At 33.1% G+C, this 26,473-nt stretch overlaps 1 protein-coding gene across 1 annotated transcript; it reads right to left on the bottom strand.

The window, feature by feature from the left end:
* Positions 1–8,068: 8,068 nt before the first annotated feature.
* On the bottom strand, positions 8,069–8,548 carry LOC131620025 (NDR1/HIN1-like protein 10). Its single transcript, XM_058891050.1, has one exon. The coding sequence runs from the start codon at positions 8,546–8,548 to the stop codon at positions 8,069–8,071; it is 480 nt and encodes a 159-aa protein (XP_058747033.1).
* Between the last annotated feature and the right edge of the window lie 17,925 nt (positions 8,549–26,473).

The raw sequence follows: 26,473 nt of genomic DNA, 5'->3' as shown, positions 1-26,473 counted from the left end.
CCAAAGTACTAAGATTATTTGATCCCTTTAATGCGGTAACCTTTGGTTGCCATTCCTTGCACATAGATATTAATATTTTGTTAGCATAATTTTTGTCGGAATATGTCTTATCCAAGTTGCTTAATTAATTTGTTGATTAAGTGGAGGAATCTAGTTTGCATGGATTCCACAGATTCTACGGGTTCCATATGAAATATTCAAACTCCTTTGCAAACATATTGATTTTAGAACCCATGGCGTATTTCTTTCCCTCATAGAGAGTTCGGAGAGCGCCCCACATACCTTTAGCACTCGTATGATGTGAAATTGAGTAGAATACTTTCACGCTTAAAGAGGATATAAGCATGTTTCTCTCTTTAAAATCAGATGAAGCCTTTTTGGTTTCATCATCCGTCCAATCCTTAGGATGTTTGACAACACCACTATCACTCGTAGGAATAAAAGGTCCTTCAGTGACGACACACCATAATTTTTTTTCAACTGATAGTAAGTGTAAGTGTATAATTAATTTTTAGTAAGTATAATTTTCACCTTTGAAAATCGATGTTCTATTGTACGCTCCCTTTAGATCGTTATCGTATGCCATATCCTTAAAATTTTTGGAGTCCATTAGACTTTATCAAAAGATCATCTCTTGATACCAATTGTTGTTGGGTGAGAACATGGCTTATAAACTAGTCTAGAGGGGGGTGAATAAAATTTTTAAAAACGCAATTAACCATTTTTCAAATAAGAATAATCAGAGGTTATTCGGAGTTTGCGCGCGGAAGTTTGTAGAGGGAAAATATGAAATTATACTTGCTTAGCAATTATTTCGTAACAACTCAAATCACTTTACAAATATAGTAATGTCTTAGACGAAGAAATACAATGTATGCAATTGAATTCATTGGATAAGTCACGAGATGTGGTTAAGCAATTAATCAACAAGGCGAATTCTAAAAGCACGATGTTTCTCAGATTTTAATCCCCAGTAAGCTCTATTAGGTTCCCAATTTTAACAAAACATAAGCTTATAAAAAAATCGCTATGAAAAAATTTAAACCTAAGAATGCATGTTCTACGAAACTTAAATTCAAGAGTAAGGGATTGAGAGATGACACCGGGATTTATAGTGGTTCGACTTTGTCGTCCTCGCCTGAGTCGATGTCAACTTTAATAGTTTTTCCTTTAAGTTTTCCAAATATCTTGAGAGTATATAGAATCCCCAATCCACAATAATGCTTAATAAAAAATAATAGTTAAAATATTCAATGTGGATCTTGACTTGTATATGGCCAAATGCCAAACTCTTCTATTCAATCTTTACTCGTTTAATGCTTCAAATAATCCAATATCACCAATTGTGCTTTAAGCCTTCGTTTTAGTAATCAACCCTTTGATCATACCGATTCCTTGAGTGGTGAATTGTCTGAAGATTTAAGAAGAACTCCGCCCTGTTCTGTAGCCTTCCACACAGTTTCTACCAAAGCAAGATGGAGAGAAGAACGTCCTTTTTTTCACAGGAATTTTCCAGTACCAATAACAACAACCCCAATCTTGCAAGAACCTAAAAAATCTCTGAACCAATCTTCAAGAACACTTAGTTTCAAGACAAAGTCTCCCCCAATCAATATCACTCATTATCAAAATATGAAATTTAAATGAGGTTGAATATGAAAAATTTATAATTCAAGATATTCAAAAGAGGTGGTTGATTTTTCACAGAAAATTCACACGAATATGTAAATCTACTTGAATTCTTGATGTGAAAAAGTGTTGGCAAAAGCTTATATATGTGCTTGATAGTAAGCACAAAAAGACAATTAAAAAGTTGGTTAGATTCAAATCAAAGTCAATGCATGTAATGAATCAAGTGAGCAAGTGAATGTCATAAAATAGATTCATATTTTGACCCTTTTTGCAGTTGATTCGAATCAAGTGCAACGTGTGATTCGAATCATGTACAATATTTGAATTGAATCAATTCTCCAAGAACTTTGGAAAATGCTGAAAAAATGTATGACCTGAATCATGTGCAAAGTATATTTCGAATCAAATTGACCAGACGATCCAAAAAAGAGTCTAATTTGAATCATGTATAATATATGATTCGAATCAAGTAGTTATAAAAAAAATTGTTTGCCTTTGTTGGTTTTGATTCGAATCAGATTGAGTGTGCAATAATTTGATTAGAATCAACTACACTAAAACTCAATTTTTCATGTTTTAAAAAGGCTTACTTTGCTCCTGACTTCAACTGAACACGCATAGGTTTTATTCCACAAACTCATGCATTTGACTAAATACATCTTGAGAAAATTCAAACATAACCAAAGATTTATGCATGCTAAAAGATTTACGAATCAATTTCAGTCTTGATTCACGATGTGCAATTAACGAGGGAAACTCAATAAAACATAATGAACAAAAGCGATAAGACAAGCAACAAAATAAACATATCAAGGGTACTCCTCCTGCATATGATAAGGACATGTAACCAACTCCCTTAGGGATATGCAGCTATACTAGTAGTTAAGGCTGTTATCACTTAAGGCATATATCCTAACCCTTCTTGAGGTTGTGCCACTCGACTAGGATTGCTTATAGCAGACCCTGATGCTAAATATTAATTAAGATGAGCTGCAATATTTATTGAATTATCTGCATACATAGATGCATTAGTTTGTAGGCCAACGATCATTACAGTTGGCATGACATATAAATATTCCCTAATACCATGGGGTGGCATAAGGCTTGTGAGTAAGGGAGGCATAGGGTCTCATGTAATAGTTTGGGTAACCATGGTAGTAGCTGAAATACTAGTTACTTGTGGTGCGGAAACTACCACTTCGGGTAATGTTGTCAAAACCTACATTTGACTTACAAAAGGAGCGATTACTCCAACGGACGGTGAAGTTCCTGCACCACCAAATGTCGCTTCGATTGGTTGTTCTTTTATGTCTGGAACACCATTATGGGAAAGGGAATTATTTTTTTTAGCGTTCCATTTTAATAATTTTATCCCCCCTCAGATGCATAAACACCTAGAAATTAAAAACATTGTATTTATGAAGAACAAAATAAACAATAAAAAGCCCATAACACTTCTCTGCAAAAGTTTACATTTCTTGCACATAAGGATTCCATTGGGCATGCCAATTTGTTTACTGGTATTTTCAGTAAATGAAATCATAAGTTTTGTTCACTTAAGGGATTAAAGTAAAAAAAATCCTAAAGGTAATTTATGCAAAGCAGTTTTATAAAATATGTTTGCGCTTGGTTATTTGATGTTTGAACATAGATAAATTAGACAGAAATTTCAATATGAAGAATGCAGTAGTTACTTCTCCAGGACCTGACACGTATCTTACTACATAAGATTTTGTTTTTTGATGTGTTTCCATGTGTCTTCAGTTCTTGAACTACTGCAAACTGCTACCAATGTCGACAACTGCCCTTAAATCTCCTGATTGCTTCTTTCGCTAACCAGCTTCAAATCTTCTACATGCCCTTGTCGATAATGAATTTGTTTCCTGTCGAAAACTTGTGATTTTGGGGTTGAAACATGATTGAACTTCTTGTGTTTTAGTCTGTGTAGTTATTTCATACCCCTATTTGTATCGAATGTGCCAACTACAACCTTTTTGATATTTTGAACTTGTTTTGAAGAGAAAGTGATCATAATATTGTGGATTTGTTTTTTAGATTCTTCTAAACCAGGCTTAACGGGTTTTGGTACAACTTCAATCGAAAATCACGGGCTAACACTAAGATACTTTAGTCTCTCATTTTTTCGGCTTAAAGTTGCATGTAGGAACATATTACAATGTCATAAGTAGCTTTGAATTTGAGTATGTGTTGTGAATGATAATAAACCATCAAAATTAATCTGTTTAATTTTATTTTTCTGATTTTTAGATGGGTAATTCTAGCTAAAAAGCACCCTAACTTTTGTTCTCATTAAAAAAATGTAAAAAGAAAATTATATAGAATTGTTGTATTCATAAATTTTATATATTTGTGATCATCTTTTTTAAAAAATTATATAATATATTAACTATAATTAGAAGCAACATTGAAATATAATAAGTTATTTTAAAATAATTGTATTCATCCATTATATTGTGTAATTGAAACAAATACAAAAATAAAATGCATGGGAGAAATTGAGATACTATTTCATATCCAAGTAAATATATTAAATTTTAAATTTACGATAATAGGTTAATATTTTTTTTATCGTAAATTGTTGAATGCAGTATAGGGCAAGCAACAAACAAGATTTGGAAATATTGATCCGGGAATTATCGTCCTCAGAGATGGAGAGATGCCATTCAACAGTTTCTACGGTTTCGAACTCGGGTTTGAATGAGCAAAAAGTAAACAAAGATATAGACAGGAAAAGAATAAACACATTCTTAGAAGAGAAATAACTTATCAGGAATGTAAATATATTCACTCTTCACAAACATACACTTACCAACCCGTTATACTCAACCTACGATACTCATCTATGTCATCACGTATCTCTCACATAAGCGTCCATCTCTGGAGCACAAACGAGATCATCTCACAACTAAGGTTATCTCTAACGCGAAGTCACGAGAACATCCGTATTCTCGCGTCGGCGATCTCTCGCGCGCCGCTCAAACACGAAAGCATTAAGTACAGATACAATCGGTGAATGCTAGCTCTAAATCTATCTCTAGAGTTCAGAACCAACAGATAATCATCCTAGATAAGGATTCAAGAAGTTTATCTCTAAAGCACCCCAAATCCCCAGCATAGAGCAAAAATCCAGGATAATATCAACACAGATTTGTAAAGCAAGTTAAACATAATATTATAATCGGTAAATATACATAAGATTCAAGTAAATATACAAACAAAACCCAACCAAAGAGAAATACACAAAGAAGAAGAGAAATGAACCGAAAATCTCCCGGTTTGTCAGCTCCGTTCGACGCTCAATCCACCCCCGATCATCCTTATGCAACCTTCGAAGTTGTTTTCTAAGCTAATTTTGATCTAAGAATGAAGTTGATGGTGTTGGGACTCAAAAATACCCAACCCATGACCTAAAAATGTGATTTTGGCCCCTTTTAATGAGCTGCTGTCTTAGCAGGTCCGCTTAGCGGACCCCCTCCGCTCGGCGGACTCAAAATTGCTTCCAGACGCTGATTTGCTCCGCTGGAGCTCCGCTCAGCGGACCCCCTCCGCTCAGCGGAGTCTGCTAAAAATCAGATTTTGTTTTCGCCATAACTCGAGAACCGTAACTCCGAATTGCGCCTGGTTCGAAGCGTTGGAAAGCTTATTCAATGCTCTATCCAATAATGAATGAATGGAAACTAAAATGATGATTTTTGTCATCCTTATTTTGAGTCTTTGGAAGTCCGCTTGACGGTGGCTAAGCGGGCTTGCACCAAAACTGCGAAATCGAAGCCGTGCCTTTGACACTTTATTCCTCAAGGCTCCAATAAGCATGAATACCTATAAAAACAAAGGAAAAACTATCAAATGGTATAAAAGTATATGAAAATACAACTATTCACAAAGTGTATGTATTTATACACAAAACGGTGAATTATTCAAACCGGTATTAACAAAAGTATCGATAAGTGCCACTATTTACATACACAAAATAAGTACATTTTGGCACTTATCATAAATATATTTGAGACAACAAAAATTGTTATTTTTAAATATTAATAAAACAATTTTAGTGCACTACTAAAAAAAATATCTTTCATCACGGTTGGAATATAAACTTAATCACAGGCTATGGTATGTGCTAACGAAATGTGTGATAGAAAGTGAGATACTTATCACCATATGTTATTAGTCGTGGCTATAAACTAGAAAGTGTGCTACTTTTTACTATAGTTAGAATATTATCGGATAGCACATTACTTATCATCGCGGTTAAAAGAACCAACAGTGGTGAAATATGTTACTTTTTTTAACATATATTTTTATTTCAAAAAAATCTCATTATTATAATCTATGTTTTGTGAATCAAAACATATATAAAACACAACTATAATACATTGGTGAATCAAAATCAAATTGATAATTATTATGAACCAAAAATATGTATTATCGTATAAAAACTAAAATGACACATGTTATGGGCCGGTCAAAGGCCGAGATAGATAAAGTCGAATTCATTTGAAATCCACTCCACTTGACTCAAAATGTAAAAGTCAGCTCACATGGAAAACAAATTACACTCTCTTACCCCCATTTTTCATTATATTCATCTTGAATCTATAACCGACTTAGATGTTAGAGATCTAACCTTCCTGGTCCATCCTGTGCCACCACATCGAAGATCGGAGCTGTCGGTTCTAGATCACCAGTTCCTCAATTGTATCTAATTTTGGTTCCTGAACGAAACAATGGCGTGTGAAACAAAGGTAATCCTCAACTTCCTTGTAGTCTCGTGCAAAAGTATTTTCAAAAATATTTTCAAAAGTATCGGAGTTGTCGGTTCTAGATCATCAGTTCCTCAATCGTATCTAGTTTTGGTTCCTGAATGAAACAATGGTGCGTGAAAGAAAGGTAATCCTCAACTTCCTTGTAGTCTCTGCAAAAGTATTTTCAAAAGTATCTTGGGAAGATCCTTCTTAGAAAAGTTAGACGCAATGGTGTCGCCCATCCACTTGAAATAACCTGTCACAACGTGGATGGAAGCCCGACCATTATAAGTCTCGATTTATAGGAAGCTAGGCGAATCCTAACGCCTATCCAGTGGAACTTTCTCGCGTCGATACCAGAGGCAGAAAAAGAGCATGAGAATATGGTTACCTCCAAACTGGATGCGTGCGAGGAGGAACTTAGACCTACTCCAGAAGGAGAGTTTGAATTCGTCCAGCTCGATGGTAACTCTATGCGGTCGGTGGAGACAGGGTTTGAAATTTCTATAAAAGTAAGGTCCACGTTGATTAAGTTCCTTTTGACAAATACATACCTCTCTGCTATCTCATTTTATTTGGATTTCAATTTAATCTTTTGTTAGTATGAAATAAAGGTATACGAATATAATGTAAAAAACAAAAGAAGAGGAAGTATAAAATAAAATTAGGTGTTAGTGATTCACTTTTAAATTTAATATATTGCGAAGATCATGATATTAATTAAAGAGATTGACCAATCATTGTTGGTCTAGTGGTGATTGGGCTAGATTTGATAGGGAGAACCACGATTCGATCCTCCGCAGCTGCAATCGGGAGAGGGCTAAAACCACTTGATGTTAAAACTGACCCCCGAACCGGACTAAACCGGTAGTGATAAGCCAAAAAATTAAAGAGATTGAATAGTTAAAAAAAACAAATAATATAGTCTATGGTGAACATCTAAAACTATTATTTATCTAAACTATGTTAAATAACATAAATAAACATAATAATGATACTTAAATATATAAATATTAATTATGATATTGGTATAAATAATTTTTTTATTTTATATAATCTTAAGAATGGCATAAAATAATAATTTTATAATATTTTACAAATGATCACAATTTTAGAGCTTAATATTTAGTATAATATTCTACAAAATTGATTCGAAATTAATTTCACAATAATCACATTTAATCGAAAAATAATTTAAAGCTGTATTCTTCTTCGGAATAACATTTTATTAAAAAAAAATTTAAGTTCATAAAGTATTAAGAATTTGTCATTTAAAATATTATATGATTCTTGTATCTTTTAATACCAAATATTTATAGAATTCAAAAAAGCTTCCTAACATATGAAATCTATAATATTATATTAAATATTTTATCTATATGATATATCAAAATATCCTAAATATCAAAATATCCTAAATATCAAAATATCCAAAATATCATAATTATCCGAATAAGGAAAAGAAACATGAGTTTGTGGTACTTGTCCATGATTTGTGAGAATTTGGACGATTTAATAATTTTTTTTTTCAAAAAAATTGAATTACAAAAGAACTGAATAAGGGAGGGAACCAAACCAAAATCTTCTCAATAAGAAGAGAATCTAAAGGCAGATTAAAATTATTCTTTCCAAAGATAGACAACTTAATACATTAAACTAGCTTAAAATTTTTAGGCGCATTTGGTAACATTAAAAGTAGGTTCTAGTTTACCATTGGAAATCATAGGAACTCTTAAACCTAAACAATGAGCATATGGTTCTAATCTCAAATTTACATTATAAAACCCCAATTGTGTCTCATTGTTATACTCAACAACTTGTTGCGGCTTGAGCTTGATCAAACTGTTCCCTTCAAACACGACTTGCTTAAGCATAATGGTATTCTTAGGAGCTATGACAAAGGGTGCCATAACCACCACAGCAAACTCATTATCTTTATAAGAAGAAATAGCAGTGATCATTTCAGAATACAAAATTTTTTCTTTCAAATTTCTTGCTTTAACGTTGAGCTTAAGATTATAATATAAGGTGTTGTCGCTTGTAAGAGTAAACTGCTTGATTGAGGCATCTGTTATGTTAAACTCGAGGTCGATGTCGGAGGACGAAAAATTTTCAACTAGCAACATAAAAACTATCAGCAAAGAACCCATTAACAAGACTAATAAAATAAGGAAAAGAAACATGATTTTGGGATACTTGTCTATGATTTGTGAGAATTTGGACGACAAAGGTGTATGAGACATTGAAGAATTAATAGGGTTTTTGATTCAAATTGATTGGTGTCATACCCTAATTTTTGACCCCCCTGAGATGTCATACTTTCAGGTTTTTCATCAGGATCAAAACAGATACTCAGAACAATCACTTATTCATCTGGTGCTTAATCAAGGGTGTTCAGAAACAAAAGAGCTCATGCAGAGGATCAATCAATAACAGAGATGGTCTCCAACACAAACATAGGATCCAAAGACTTAATTATATTCACCTATGATTGATTAGACACCCATCACCTGGACCCAAGTTTTGCTTACTTCACCGGTCTAGGGTTTTGAGCCCCATCAAGGACTAAAATCAGGGATCACATTTGGGAAACTCTAGAAAGCTCCAGGGCATCACTCAAAGGGATCAATCATCTTCAAATATCTCATGTGACAATATCCATAAGGCATTACACTTCAATTCAAGATCTACAGCCATCAATTTCATCTGGTCGACAATTAGGGTTTTTAACCTAATTCACCAATATAGTTGACTTTTAATCAGGACATGGTACCACAACTCAAAGCATAGCTCAATATCCTCCAACAACTCAATATGATCCATTCATATCATTCATTTGATGAGGATAGCTCACTTCACTTGAAATCTCCCGAAACGCGATTCACCTGAAAAAGTCAACTGTACAAGATCACCTTTGACTTTTTGGAAATTTTGGTCAACCATGACTTTTTGAAGTTTTAAATCATCAATATGTGATATTTAAAGTCATTTGATCAAGAAAAATCAAGAAAATCAATCAAGAATCAAAAAGTCAAAATTTGACTTTTCATACTTAGAAAATTTTCAAGTGGTTTTTACCAAACTTTGGAAGAGAATATCTCAAAATTTCACCTACAAACTGAAAAAAACTTCCAACATGAAAGTTGTAGATTTTGATCCAATGAACAATTTTGTCACATATAATGTTTTGGCTAAAAATCAACCATTGAAGAGATATGGAGCTTCAAAGTGACTGCCTTCACAAAATTTGCAAGAAAACCCTAGTTTTCTTCAAACTTTATGGGACTTTTTCACTAATTTCCCTAAATATTTTGGGCAAACACCAAACTAATGAATTGAAGTACATGTTAAGGGCTTTCCAAATTGTGCTCAACCTCCTCCAAATTCATTTTAAGCTAAGAGATATGATTGATCAAAGTTAGGCATTTGAAGTGAAATTATAGGTCATGCCTAAGTATGAAATCTGCAATTTTGTACAAATGCTTACACTAAATGATGCCTCTAAACTTCAGAAACATTGCAAGGATAGGAGAGAATCATTTGCATTATTTCACAAAATTTTGAAGAGAATATTCCAAAACCAAAACATGTGATTATGTAATGATTGCATTTTGAGAATTTATGGCCAAGTGGTGATTCATCAAAGGAATCTTCTCCCAACCAATTGGAGCTCATTTCTGCAGCAAATTTATCCCCTAAGATCAAGCAAAACCGATGGCTAGGGGAGTGGTATCAAAGAACTCATCATTGCATAATGGATCTTTGTCACATTTCTTCATAGCCAAGGAAACCAAACTCACTTCACTAAGCAAGCTTACTATCTCCAATTGCTCTGCATCATTTGCCTATCAATACAAGTGCATTTCCTTAGAATTAAACACACCAAAGCAACAGAATTCTTGCTTTCTCTCTTCTTTCTTCATACTTAAGTTTTTCAAAGGTTCTTTGGCAAGAAGACTGGGATTCTTCAAACCAAAGCTCTTCCTTTGGAATTAAGTATTCAAACACATTAGGGGAGGTATTTAGAGGTGATCCAAACCTCTGAAACACTTCTGTACATGGAGAATCATCATCTTCACCTCTCATTTGGAGCTTTTGCAGTTGGGGTCGAGCAAGAGGTTCTGGGCACTTTCAATCCAAGTTAAGCATCTCAACACCTTCCAGGAGGATCACTGAAGCTATCTGGATCGTTGCAACAACTCTGTAACACACTTTGATCAGAGCCAGATCTCCATTTTTAAGGTAAGTTTCAAAAGCTTCAAACTCTATAATTTACGCATGATAAATCTAAAATGAAGTTACCAGTTGGTTTCTGCACCTTCATAGATCATTAACCCTCAATCAATTGCACCAAATCATGCATATAGAGTATTTCATGTTTAATTTCAGTTTTAGAGTTCTTAGTGTTCATGCTTGCGAATTTTAAGTTACACTCAGAATAAATGAAATTAAAGGATACCATTATGATCCTCGTCCAAAAACGAGCAAAATCCATCTTTACATCTTTGGATTTGGTTGAGAATTGAGAGAGATACGATTTTCAGAAATTCAAAAGCTTGAGGTTGAAGATGAAGATGGTGGCGCCATTTTTTGAATTTCCCAGAAACGAGTTTATTTTATTTTGAATGATAGGTGTGTCACTTACGAAGTCATCGTAGTGTCCCAATGGTTACAGCGCGCGTCCAAACTCTTGCCATGCCTTAGGTCTGGGGTTCGATCCCCCCCTCAGACCTTTTGTCCATTTTATTTTTTTCAAATCTTTTTCATGCTTTGCTTTCACATATAATCACATGGGCACCTCTAGTAATCAGTCCACGCGCGTGGCTCAGTTGGTAATTGTTTTGTTGGATAACCAAGAGGGCGTGAGTTCAACCCTTGGTGAGACCAAACCATATTTTTTACGACTATTTTTCTTCCATTTTTTTACCAACTTCACACAATTATTTAACCTATCAAATTAATTCATTTTCACTTCATTTTTCACACACTTGTTAATCAATATATATATTTTATGAATAATCAAAAAAATCACAAAAATATTATTTATTTTATATATTTTTATTAGGTTAAAAATGGTGTTATTTTAAGTATTTTTAAATATATTTTAATACATGTTTTCATTGAATTTTCAAAACCTAATATCTCATAAATATTTTAGTAATAAAGTCCTAATCATTTAGGTCTTAATTAAGTATAGATATTATCTTTACTCCAATTAAGTTGACTTTTATCAAAATTCAAACTGTTTTCAAACTTCAAAATAAACAGACGATCGAGGTTTTCAAACAACAGAACCTCGCATCTTCTCAACTTTTTCTCATAAACAGTAAATCATTTCAATGGGCCTCTAATAGAGTGTAAGTCCCAACACCTTTTTCTTTTCATGGTTTGTTTTCAAAACTGTATTTTCAAAATCTTCTTTCTGTTTTCAAAACATTCTTCTGGTATTTGAAGGGCATTATTCCCGGTGAAACTCTTCAGATACCTATGTGACCTTTGTCCATCTTCACTTCTTCTGTTTTCAAAAAAAACCTTAACTGTTTATAATAAATATTCAACTGTTATCAATAAAATTGCTGGTGAGGCTTTGTACATACTTCTTCAAAGGCCTCCACTCCATCCAGGTTAGACTTTACAAGCTTTCAATTTATAGTCTTTATTTAAATTACTGTCAAATATAAAACTGTTTATATATATTAGAACTAGGTCTGAGTAAAACCTTAGGACAATTAAACTATATATATATTATAGGAATATGGCCTAGGATTGAGAATGTCTTCCCGGTGAAGGCTCTTTCCTAATTAGAGATCTTTAGTTCAAACCCTCAAGATGAATTATTCCCGGTGAAACATCTTGAAAAAAGCCTTAGAACCCAAAATAGGACACATCCACCCAAAGAGGAATTATTCCCGGTGAAACCTCTTACCCATTTGCTTAGAGCCAAAATAAGTTCAAAACTACATAGCTTCCTCTTGTGCTATAACAAGGACCCTCGATGAGCCTCCTCCTGGGATTTGTACAAGGACCCACAGGCTTCTTAAAAGCATTTCCAGCTTCCTCTTGAGCTTGTATACAAGGACCCATCAGGTTTCTTATAAACATAGGAACAGGGCTTTAGTTACCTTTTAGCCTATCCTAGTGAGTTTCTTCCACTTTAAACCAGACTTTAAACAAGCTAAGAATGTCTCAATCTCATATTGAGCACACCTTTTGGAATGAGAGACATGGACAGTCTCTGTCACCCTTATCTTCATAAATCTTCCTTAGCAGAGTCTAGTATCCATATTTGCTTATCCTCAACTAGAGTCAGCCTTAATCTTGGGCTTTAAACAAAAAGTCTCAATTAGATAATCTTTCTGCCATTAATAAAAACCCCTGGAAAGGGTCAGCCTCCAATCATTCCTTCATTTTAACAAAAACCCTTGGAAAGGGTTAGCCTCCACACATTCCTTCATTTTAACAAAAACCCCTGGAAAGGGTTAGCCTCCACACATTTCTTCATTTTAACAAAAACCCCTGGAAAGGGTCAGCCTCCAAAAATTCATTCTTTCAAAAGATAATTTCCCCAGCTAAGTCAAAAATCCCTGGAAAGGGTTAGCTCCCAAAAAATCAGTCTTTTAATATATGAATCCTTCAGCATAATAAAACTCCCCCAGTGAGTCCTTCATCAGTAAATAGCCACAACCTTTGGCTTTGTACAAGGCAGATAAACCACATTTCCTGTGTCAAAGATTCCTAATCTCAAGGATCTTTTCCCCATAGAGTCCTCCATACTCAGTTTCTTTAAGAGTCCGCCACAACCTCGGGCTTTATACAAGGCATAAAATAATGTTTTCCCTAGCCAGAGTAGCCACAACCTTGGGCTTTGTACAAGGCACAAATAGAGTCATCCATAGTCTTCAAAAATTCAGTTCCCTCAGTAGTTAGCCACAACCTTGGGCTTCATACAAGGCACAAAATAGAGTCTCCCTAAGTAGAGTCAGGCACAATTCTGGGCTTTGTACAGAACACCAAATAAAATCCACCAAATAAATACTCTCCAACTAGAGTCAGCCTCAATTATGGGCTTTGTACAGAACACAAATTCCCTATAATTAATCCCCAGTGGAGTCATCTCCCAGAGTCAATAAAATAAATCAATCAAAAAGCCTCAAGCTTGGGCCTCATACAAGCCAGCTAAAAAATCAAATCTTTTATACAGTAGATAGATATAACTTATCTCTATAGAGAGATCTTTCTCCTATCTCACCACATTCAAACAAACAAACATTTCAATTTCAATTTCAATTTCAATTTCAATCATTCTCCCATTTAGGACTCTAAAAGGCATGCTCTGAGGCAAACAAACCCAGACTTGTACACTTTCCCTAATTTGGACGAGAATCCTTCTTTCATTTAAGAGAACGCGACTGGCATACTTGCAAACATACAAGTAAGGTCCCTATCTTAATGAAATGAATTCAGCTTTTCTGTCACTTTAAAATGTTTGTGGTGGAATAGTAGAAATACCTCTCTATAAAGATGACTTCATGTCTCTTTACTGTAAACAGAGATTTAATTCAAGCTTCAACTTTGAGCTTCAAGCAAGGCACCAAAAAATATTTTTAATTTCCCTAATTAGTTCCCCGAACTACATTAAGCTCTGACTTCCATTAGGGATATGTAGGCATGAGGTTCACAAGAAATCTCAGCGAGCTAATAAAATACCAAAAATAGTCAGTCAGTCAGTCTGTCTTTTCAAATCAATTTAATTCTCTCTCCTAACACAGAGGAGAAACTTTCCCAATAACAAGCAACAAACACAATCACAATGACACAGAGAAGGTTCCCGTAGAGTACTACGGATATGTAGGGTGCTTAAACTCTTCCCTATGTATAACCGACCCCCCGGACTCTAGAATTTCTAGTCTAGGTGAACCCCCACACTTAGCAAACTCCTAGGGTTTATTTGAGATCTTTTTCCTCTCTCCTACTCGTTAGGACAATTAAAAAGTTCGTGTGATATCGTAGGAAGAACTGAAACAAAATCCATCCCGCCACGGGCGCATTCTCCTTTCAAATTCCGCGTGAAGGGTCTAACGTGCCGTCCTCCCAAATGAAACGGGGAGGTAAAAAAACGACAACACAATTGGATATTGAGGAGTTATGGTGCAATAAGCTCCTGTATATATATAACATATGAAAAACAATCTATAAGTAACTGAATCCTAAATAATAGGATTTTTTATTTTAAATTTGAATCTATCAAATTAATTTTTAATTTAAATTTGATATCAAATCTATAAGTAAGCGAATCCTAATTAATAGAATATTTTATAATTTTAAATTTGAATCAAATCTATAAGTTTTTATTTTTTATTTTTAATTTGATATATAACGCAATATTTGGTGGGAAACCATGTAGCTAAGTAGCTTACTTTTGACAATCGGTTATGATTTTGGGGAATGAATATGGATGGGTTTAATTTACTAAACCTTGCCACAATTATATTTTATTATGTATTATAGAATGCAAAGTTGATGCACCAGTTTTTGGGGAAAGAGAGTTGGTGGGTGTAACCTTCTTTGGTGCAAAGTGAAGTCATACAATTTTATTTTATTTTTACAATAGAGAGGGCATTATTCCAAAAAAAGCAAGATTACACTACAATAGGTCTAGGAATTACAAAACCCACGATATCTCCATCATAAACTTTTTTAATCTTTAACGGACAGTCTTCAAACAAAGTAATCGAGACTTCCAATATGGTCCTTAAATTAGCTAACGCATCCGCACACCGATTCGCCTCACGAAAAACATGCATAATATCTATCTATCAACTCCTACACATTCATGCTCTAATTTGATTTGTTAGTTTTTGTTTTTCCCGTTTTAACACATTCACCGTTATTTAGAGTCCACATACAATTTTGAGTGACATCAAAATAATACCCATGCAAATATAAAATTGCATTATTATTTTCAACAAAATTATTTTAATTAAATATTTGTTAAAATTCTCATTTAATATCAAAATATTTGCTAATCATTATTAAATATATGTATTATAAATAATTTTAATATTTCTTTTATTAATTATGCAGTTTTAAGTTGAATTGGTTTTTGAAACAAACAATACATAATCTAAATTTTCTGAGATATATTTGTTATAAATTTCAAAATATTTGCTATTAATCTATGAAAGTATTTTTTTCAGTTTTTTTTAAATTTTTTTTAGGCTCTATTATAAATTATAATAATAATCTAGCTATTTGTAATCCAAAAACTAAAATCAAAATAAAATACATTTATATTAAATGATTTTAACATTTCTTGTTAATTATGCATTTTTAAATTGAATTCTATTTTCAATAAATTTCTTTCATATCAATTTTTTTAATCTTTCAAAATATTTTTATTAATGATTAAGTGATTGGATGCCTATTGATCTTCACAACAGTTTTCAATTGAATTTTGATTTCAATAAATTTTTATAATATCAAAATATTTTCTAATCAATATAAAATCCATCTATTTTAAATAAGAGTAGTGCTATTTAGTACGAAGCAATTCGAAGAAGAAATGCAAGAATAAGTATGTGTCACTATTTTAGTGGTAAATTTTAAATTAATTTTAAATTTAACTTCCTTTTTAATAGGGATCATGGGGGTTGTGGTGATAATAGATGGTTGAGATTTATTCTTGCATTTCTTGTTTTTCCACTTTCTTACTAATAAGCATTTTCCTTTAAATAATTTAAAATTTTCCTACTAATTGTACAGTTTTTAATTGAATTGGATTTATAAATGATAATACCTAACACAATTTTCTAGGATAAATTACTTAAAAATCTATAAATATTTGATAAATTTATAGCAAATATTTTGATAGCTATTCTAATCCCAAAATCTTAATCAACTTTTATGTAGCGGGATTAACTCGACTCATTATTTCAGTAAAAATCGCCACCACGCTTTATTGTTTTCAAAGGAAATGTGAAAAGAGCGAAATAAACCCAGAGAAGTTCTTTTAAAAAAACAAAAAAAGAAGAGATTTTTGGGTTTATTTCGCTCTTTTCCCATTTCTTTTGGAAACAATAAAGCGCGGTGACGACTTTCACTGAAATAATGAGTCAAGTCAATCCAATGGCTTTAATCTCAAATTTTTCCCGCTACAGAAAAGTGGCGACTCACTGGGGAAACAGGACTTTGCCGGAAAATAAACTTTACTGGGGAAAATACTTCGCACCAGAAAGGTCAAGGACAAATGTCATCAAGGCATAAAACCATAAGCTGCACCGAGTAGTAATCCATGTATGGAAACCAAGACAATAGTCACCGAGGCATAATCGATGCAAACTACCGAATGGTAAGAAAAGATCTATATGTCGACTTTTCCTGGAGATGTAGATACAAAGGATACACCGACTTTTATTGAAGGTGAACTACCAACTTTTACTGAAGGTAGGAAAAGATCTAAACATCGAATTTTACTGAAGATGTAGATACAAAGGATACCCCGACTTTTACTGAAGCTGAACTACCAACTTTTACTGAAGGTAGGAAAAGATCTAAACATCCACTTTTATTGAAGATGTAGATACAAAGGATACACCGACTAGGTGAACTACCAACTTTTACTGAAGGTAGGAAAAGATCTAAACATCCACTTTTACTAAAGATGTAGATACAAAGGATACACCGACTAGGTGAACTACCAACTTTTACTGAAGGTAGGAAAAAATCTAAACATCGACTTTTACTGAAGATGTAGATACAAAGGATACACCGACTTTTACTGAAGATGAACTACCAACTTTTACTGAAGGTGAACTAGCAAACAAAGGTATATCAACAAAACTTTGTTTTTCAAAAATATAGGTGCAGACAAAGTGCACAATCTCAACAAGAATCATCCAACGACCGAAATTAAATCCATAAACAAATAGAAAGAAACTGTCAAACAAGACTGAATCAAGTGAGGGTATAACTCACTAGTTTTTCCCTATTTGATATAAGTCGAACACAAGTACTGAAAAAAAAATCATCCACGAGGAACAAATTCAATGGAGAATTAAAGAAAGTGGACGCTTTTCTGCCTATAGGTTCTCTAAATGAAATGGGGCTCTGGTGAGAATAAACTTTCTGCTAACACATTAATGCATAATGAATGCATGACTATTTTTTATGTATGTCATAATGTATATATTTCCAAAATGATCACGAGAGACATCTTATCATAAATAGAGTACAGAGGAGTGCGGTCAAGCATGTCTTAAACAAAACATCCAAGGTATCAAATACTTGTAAAATGAAATCTTGAACAAAGAGTTGCGGGAAGAGGTTACTACTATGAGATCAGGATTGGAGTTCCTCAACGCGTTAGTGGAAACTTTGGCTACTTATCAAGATCAGACTCAAGCTCAAGCTCAAGTCCAGAGTCAGGTTCCTCCTTCATTTAATGCTCAAACTCAGAATCATCCGCAAGCACAAACTACTTTGATCTCATAGATTGTTTCTACGATAATTCCTGCAATTCCAACTGTCCATGCCACTCAAACGTATGTCTAATGGGTATCTTTGGGGTATGCCTGAAGGTTATTTGTCTGCTCCTGAAGTAACTCGTCCTGGACACCCATCATGGTCACTACACCTCCTATCATGTATACTGGTCCTTTTGTTCCAGAGCCCATTTTTGATGTTGCACCAAGTGACGGTTTGGGTATCTACGCCGGAATGGATGGATTCCAAGACCTGTTTGAAGAGTTATAGAAAGAGATGAAAGCCCTTCGTGGGAAAGAGTTGTTTGGGAAAGATATTCATGACCTATGTCTCGTTCCGAATGTGAAAGTACCAGCCAAGTTAAAGATACCATAATTTGAAAAGTACAAAGGGAGTTCCTGTCCTCAGGATCATTTGGTGATGTATGTGAGAAAGATGTCAACCCTCACTGATGATCAACGTCTGTTGATTCATTATTTCCAGGACAATTTAACTGGAGTTGCTTCCAAGTGGTACATGGTAAAATACATCTATATTAAATATTTGTAATATTTGTGTTAAATTGAATTCTAATTTTAATAGACTTCCATAATATTTAAATATTTACTATAAATCTATCAAAATATATTTATTAATGATTGAGTGAGTAGATGCCTATTGGTCGTCACATCTTACTCCAAGAGTAATTTATTATAACTTACTTCACATCTTGACTATTAATTCTTCTCAATCTAATGGTTGAAAGTAATGAGTAATAGTTTTCTCTCTCCATATTTAATTATTTATTATTTTTAATCATTAGATTGAAAAGAATGAATGGTCATGATGTGGAGTAAGTTTTAATAACTTACTCTTGGGTATATGATTTGCGAGGGGTTTAACCCCAATCTAGTTAGTGAGGTGGCTAGCCCCTCACTTAAAATTTGTGACCTCCTATTTAGATTGGGGAGTTGTCCCCTCGCAAATTTTTGTTTTGTGAGGGATACTTTTTGCATTTGTGAGGGTTTAACCCCCAAGTTGAACAAAAATTTTCTTGTAGTTTTCATCATCCAATTACGATAAAGATATAACTTGTAGTTTCTTTAGAATTAGTTGACAACTGTTCCAATCAAGATCGATGTCCCCCTCTAGAATAACAGAATTTTTTTGATAATGTAGTAAGAGACTCATGGTCATTTTAGGTACCCAATGACTCTTTCAATGTGTCATACCCCAAAATTTGCCTTCTTCATCCCATCTACAATTAGGGTTCTATCCAAACAACATTCCATAAAGTCAAGAGTCTCCTGAGGTTAGGGTTTGAGGTTCTCCTAAAAAGATCAATAAGGTAAGGTTCTCAATCAAAGATTCCATGGTTCATAATGGCCTAAGATAACTCTATGGCAAAAGTCAAGGCTCAACTCCAAAGGTTACTTGCTCAAGCAACTCCAAGATCCACAGTCAATTGGATTAAACCTAAAAGTCAATCACAATCCAAGCATGGTCCAAACCTTTGATCATTGATTAAACATCAAGTATAGAAGTGTATATCCATCATTTGATCAAAATTTGATCATGATTTATCAGTAGAAACTCAGAGATGAACAAATACAAAAAGGTTCAAATTAGGGTTTCTCTAAGAGAAAGTCAACTCAACTTTGACTGACCATAACTCTCACATAGAAAGTCAAAAATTCCCCACTCAAAGCCTATTTGGAAGGAAATTGGATTCTCTACAACTTTGCCTCTCACAAGCCAAGACTAGAAATGCTTCATTTGAGAGGTAGAATGCAAAAGATTATAGGTCCTTTTCAAGCATTCTTCAAAAGCAGTTTTTTGTCAGAGAGGATATGATCAAGATAAAAGCTCCAAATGAAAAATATGCTCCAAATTGGCTTATAGAGGACATCTTGAGGTTTCCAAAAAGTCCTAGAACTCATTCATAGCTAAAAAATTGAGTGAGATATGTCTTGTTAAAGTTGGGTGATTTTGGAGGCAAAAAATGAAATAAAAGAGGTTCAAATTGGATTGTTTTGCAAATGGGCCTATATTTTTATGATTCAACCTTGGTCCACAAGCCACTTATGTTACCCAAACCAAGTGCCACGAATTTTACCTTTTTATTTGATTTTATATGACTTTTATTTCATTTAAAAATGATTTAAAATAATATAGTTGAAGAAAAAATCAAATATTGTGTTAAAATATTCACATGAGCCAATTCCAATCACATTTATGACATATTAGCAATATAATTTTGTGGTACATTGATTGAGAAGATATTGATACAAAATTTGACAAAATTAGAAAGCTTCCAATCAAATTTTTAAATCAAATTTCTCAAAGTTGCAAGATTGGATTCAAGTGAGGTTTTGGACAATTTTATTGACCTAATCCATTGCCTATAAGTATCTAAAGCATACCACACAAATAAGGGTTGAAAATCCGGATCAGAGGCACAAGCTCAAGAATTTAAAAATTCACTCAAAATCAAGATTCGGATTTGAAGAATTGGGGACTCTCGAGAGCTTTTAAGGATTGCAAAAGGTTCCTTGGAGGTTTCTGAATCGATTGGGATCACTACGCTGCAACAACAACCCCAGAATTTCCTCCAATTTGTCGAGGTATGTGTCTTTGAACTTTGGGTCGATTAGCATAATTCGTGCATTCTCATGTTATTTTGCTTGTATATTATAATTCATATGATGTTTGTGAACATTGCTGGATGATTGAATTGAAGTTTGCGTGGTCTGGTTGTGTGTTGCCATTAACGACCGAGTAAGGTTTTCTAGGGTTGAAATTGGGGGTTTGCGTTCTAGGTTAAATTGAGACAAATAGAGGGCATAATTAGGACCAGGGATCTTGGACGAAGAGAGGAGAAGGGTCGCGAAACATTTATATTGCATATGCATGATTTTGGTGTTGCAGGGTCAAAAGGCCACGAGCGTGCTGGTAGCTAAATCGTAGCTAAAAATACAGGGATTTGGCATGGTCTGTTGGGGAAGACGATGGCGTGGCGTTACGCCAGTGGCTGGTTTAAATTTCGCGCGCAAGTCAATCCAGGTTTCTTTGCTTTACATATTATATTATGTATGCATCCATTTAACACGATTGTCTATTGGTTGGGGTGGTGAGCACGCGTGTGTGGTTACCCAAGGGTCCAGGGTTCGATCCCTGGCCCTTGCTATTATTTTTCTGAAAATTCTAACTTCTGATCCTATGCATACATCATCATGGGGCGCACCATATACCTTTGAGACCTGACCCTTGTTTCTCCACCCAACCAGATCCAATGGCCCAGAGCTTGTCCCCATAACATGTACCCCTAACCTAACCACACAGAATCATAATCCCTAATAACTAAAATTATTTTAATTAATATATTTATTTTAATTAAATCTTTTTTCAATATAATTAGTTATATATATAATAATTATTTTTTATAAATAAAATTAATATATGATATTAATATTAAAAATCATAATTTGTTGTTCGTTCCGATTAAATCAATTAATCGCTATGGTCAATAATAAGTTTAATTAAAATGTTATTTAATTAAAATATAATTAATTTCTATTTGGTTAAATGGTTTCGACTATTTTATTAGTCGCGATGATTAACTTTTTTTTCTATTTTTCCCATTTCAATATGTTGTTCTTTTTAATCGAATCAATCGATTACGAGGGGTAACGATACAAATTAATTCATAAAAATTATTAAAAAAATACTATAATTCATTATTAGTGATAATTGAATCAATCGATTAAAATTGGTAATGATACAGCTATTAATCTTTTAACTATGGTAATTGAATCAATCGATTATTGCGGTTAATAGTACAAATTAAAATCAGGGTTGTACGCCCAAAGCCTAAAAAACACTTCCAAAACAAACCTTTTCAAATTCCTAACTTATCATAGGCTATTTCAAAATCCTTGAAGCAAACTTTCAACCATCTCAGATCAAATTCAAATCCTAAGGCGTACAACCCTTCCCCGAACTACGTAGACTCTGATCCTCCATAAGGAGGTACGTAGGCACTTGGTAACAAGGCGAGTCCCCTCCCCCATAAATCTCATTTTCTCCCGATTTTGTTTCTTTAATCATAAACCTTTAATCTTAATTATTTGCCTTAACCCTGTTAACTGTCTGTCATCTTTCTTTATATTAACCCTATAATGTAAACCATGGGAAAGGGTTGAGGGTGCCTAACACCTTCCCTCGACCTGAATATAGTATCTTACCCTGATCTCTTAACTGCGCGAGGTTTCCTAATCGCCTTGGTAGAATAGGTGGCGACTCAAAATCTTTAATTTTTAGGGCAGGTTGCTACACAATGGTGTGTCAATACTTTATACTAGATTTACTGGTCTAGTACAATCAATAGCATAACTAAGGTTATCAATGATGTTCGCATATTTAGATTGTTTTTTAATATCATCAATGTCTTGAAGTTTTTAATACTTGAATCATATAAGGTGCGAGTAGGTTTTCCGTAAACTAAGTGATTTCTTTAAGATATATTCATCGCATTGAGACTTATAAAAAACCTTTTAAAACCTAGTAATCTTGGTTACACTCGCTTCTCCAAGATCTTTCAAATCAAAGTTGTTACACAACAACAATTTCATGTTATTTATAACATGAATATTTGAATTAAATGTGATAAATTTATGTACATTGAGTCATATGATCATACATATGTCATTTTCAAATATGTTGTACATGTGTTTTTCACTTTAATTCACTTTAAACTCATTTGAGATAATCATATTGTCAAACTTTTTGTATCAATGTTTAGGAGTTTATTTAATAACATACAAAGAATTTTCTAACAGACAAGCGTTAGTTTCTTGTCCATGAACAAAAAATTCTTAGGTTGCTCAAAATATATTTCTTCTTCCAAGTCTCAATTCAGAAAAACAGTTTCACATGAATTAGTTTGACCTAAATCATGAATATTAGCAAGTGAAATTAGTACTCGAATGGATGTTGTCCTTGTAATTGGTGAAAATGTGTAGAAGAAATCTATATTCTATCTATTAAGCTACAAGACAAGGCTTGCATTTCTCAATGGTTCCATCATGTTTTAGTTTCTTTTTCAAAATTCATTTACAAACTATAGGTTTTCATCTAAGAACAAGTCAACTAAATTTGGGATCTTGTTAGACTTTAGAGAATCCATCTCATCATATATGACCTATTGTCATAAGTTTGCATCTAAACACTACAAGAAAATTAGCGTATTACGACACAAAAATCGCAACTGTCACTTATAACTGTCGTAACTCTCCTATAGAGACGGTTGTCATGACGGCTTATACCAACCGTCCCTAAAATTCATCCCAATTAACCACCCTAAAATTCATTCCACAACAGTAAAACACCTGTCTCCCCAAAGCTTTTCGTTTCCCACAAAAAGCTACAAGACAAGGCTTGCATTTTTCAATGGTTCCATCTTGAAGTTTTGTCTGATCCTTCTTTAAGGTATAGACTGCGTTGTTGGATTTATAATCTTTAGAACCTCTTGTCGTCCTACTACTTGTGGGTTTTGCTTTGCTTCTTTTCTTAGTTTCTTCCATTTCTCATGATCATAGAAACATGACTTATTATGGTGCCTCTATTATTTATTTATTTAACGAGGAATTTGGTTTCATGAAAGTCAACATTGTTTGACTCTATAGTCGCTTTAGCATTTAGTGCATTAAACTTATACACTATGTTGTTTACTGCATACCCAATAAATACACATTTATGAGCTCTAACGGAAAATTTAACTCACTTTGAGTCATGTATCCTTAAATAAGCCAAGCATACTCATGTTCAAAGATAAGACAAGTTTGGTTGTCTATTCTTTAGAAATTCATAAGAAATGGACATTTCTCTTATATTTAGAAACTTTATTCATGACATAGAAAACAAAAATCAATAATATTTCCTCTACCTATGAGAACTAGCACACAAATTCACCATAATAGAAACACTTAATTGTATTTATGATATAGAAAACAATCAATCATATTTCCTTTTCCTATTCATTTTTCCAGCTTTATCATTCATTTTAGGAGAATATGATGCAATAATTTCATCTGTAATTCCATGCAATTTATTAAATTTGTTAAACACATTAAATTCATACATTTTAGGAGAATATGGTGCAATAATTTCATGTGTAATTCCTTGAAATTTATTAAATTTGTTAAACACATTGAATTCATACTTTGTGCCTATATTATTGTGAAACCTCTTATTTTTCTACCTCTTATTTTTTACAATTCATTTTTATTTTTCATAAGATATACATATGTATAGTCATAACACTAATCAATAAAAGTGATAAAGTGTGTATTATATTTCTAGTTAAAGTTTTATTAATTTCACATTTATCAAAGTGTATCAATTCTAAAGGCTCAAATACGAGTAATCCTAGAGATAATTGTTGGCAATTCTTCTTTTGCTACCATGTCAACTCTTCAAGGACAATGTATATAGATTTTATATTTTTCATATCTATACACTATGGTCTTATAGTCACTCCAACCCGATGTTTATCTCGAAACTCCTCCACAATGCTTATTATCTTTTGAAGTTAGAGCATCTCCAATGGTGTAACTCATTTTTGGGTTCTTTATGGGTCCCACTAGCCACATCATCTTAAAATAATTTTTATAATTTTTATTTTAATTGTATAATTCTAAAAAGTTATTATTGGGCCCACAACTTTACCTCATAAACTAATTTGATTGGGTACCACAATTTTTTCATAGTTGCATTGCAATGCAATAGTACTATGATGTGGCATGTCTAGGTGGAGAACTCAAAAGAAAATACCACCATTGAAGATGCTATTACAATGGAGTTGTCCAACATTGACAAGTGGTTAACCACCACGTTTTCCACACCTTTCTTGTCCCAAATATCTAATTCAAATAACCAAAGTAAAATCTATCTAAAGTTATCATATAATTTAAATCATTATGGTCAATGAACACAATAAATTTTGATCAATTAATATAGGAGCAAAATTTTTCTAAACAAATGCCATTTATATTAACTCATTTATAGTTGTTGCACAGTTTACTTTAAATTTATTAAGGATATTTTTAGATAATAAATGGAAAGAAAGAGTTTTTTTTAGAGGTTTTTCAAGTCAAGGATAAAATGATTTATTTGTCAAAAAATCGGTGAACTCATGAAGGATTATACTAAGAGGAAGAATAATGAAGATGTTGTTTAGATTAATGTTGCTTTAGATAAAAGTTATGATAGTGTTAATGTACTAGTGGTGTCGAGTTTGGATGTTGAATATAGTTTGGTCATGGACTCATTTTTATTTTATCACATGTATTCAAGAAAAGAATACTTTGAGACTTTCAAGCTAGAGGAAGATGGAATAGTTCGCCTTGGTGAAAACAAGGCATGCAAGGTTCATGGTGCTTGTACGGTTAGATTTAAAATGTTCGATTATTGTGAGTTCCTTCTACACAATAGGAGGCATGTTTCAGAGCTACTGTGAAACTTGTTATCCATATATATGTTTGGTGATATAGGCTATTGCACTAAAGTTGAACATGAGGTGTTAAAGATTTTTCATGTTGAAGTGATCATGGATAAAAGTCTAAAGTATGTGGGTTATATATTTTAGATGGCTCAAATATTATTTTTTATTCATCATCAGTTAATGAAGACTTTTATGACAAGAACAAGCTATGGAATTTGAGGACAAGGCGTGGTAGATTTCCATAGGTTGTTTTAGATCATTTAATGATTTTTGTAGGAGACATGTGATAAAAACTCATTTAACCACTGAATTTTCGTTGAGTTTTTGGGGTAAGGTTGGGGCCAAAGCAACTTACTTGGTCAGAAAATGTCCATACACAAAAATAAATTTCTGAAAACTTATGGAGCTTTGAGTAGGATATGTATCTATGGGCTTGTAGGTATAACTATATGTGGATGTTCACGGTGGTTTTGATGATGTCAACACCTAATGTCAAACAATGTTCAGAGGAGTCCTTGATGATCTCTAATGAAGCAATCTCTGACTATGGTGAGTATCAAAGAAATTATATTAAGCCTCGTAATTAGAAGAGTCAAGTTCGAGATGAAGTATCAAATAAATTATGAATCAAGTAGAGGGAGTTGAAACTTCATGATTATGAAAGAGAGGAAGTATGAAAACTTGTCTGGTCCTGTGTTTGAGTAATTAGTGTATTGTAAAGGTATAAAGAAACTCCCAAAATACCAAGGAAACTCTCACTTACACATACTAAAATATTTTTTAGGGCCTTTCTCATCTTATAAAATCACCAGAAAAATGTTTTTTTTGCATGTACTCTGGTGATTAGTAGTTTGTTTAAACCTTTAGGAGTGATGTTTGAATTAGATAATCAATTAGTACATTAGAGTTAATAGATTAACTCTTTGTAATGCCTACAAATATTTTAAAGAAACTTCTAATTGATTTGAGACGACATATTTGAAAATCTTTCATATTTGACATTATCTAATCGAATAACCCTAGGACTTAATCAATTAGAAGTATTAAAAATATCATGGATCATTTTCCTTGTTGATAAATATTTTATCCTATAAATTTAGGAATTATATTTATT

The sequence above is a fragment of the Vicia villosa genome, linkage group LG7 (assembly GCF_029867415.1).
Source record: "Vicia villosa cultivar HV-30 ecotype Madison, WI linkage group LG7, Vvil1.0, whole genome shotgun sequence".
NCBI classification, from domain to species: Eukaryota; Viridiplantae; Streptophyta; class Magnoliopsida; order Fabales; family Fabaceae; genus Vicia; species Vicia villosa.
The sequence above is the reverse complement of the archived record's forward strand: the minus strand, read 5'-3'. Positions and strand labels throughout refer to the sequence as shown.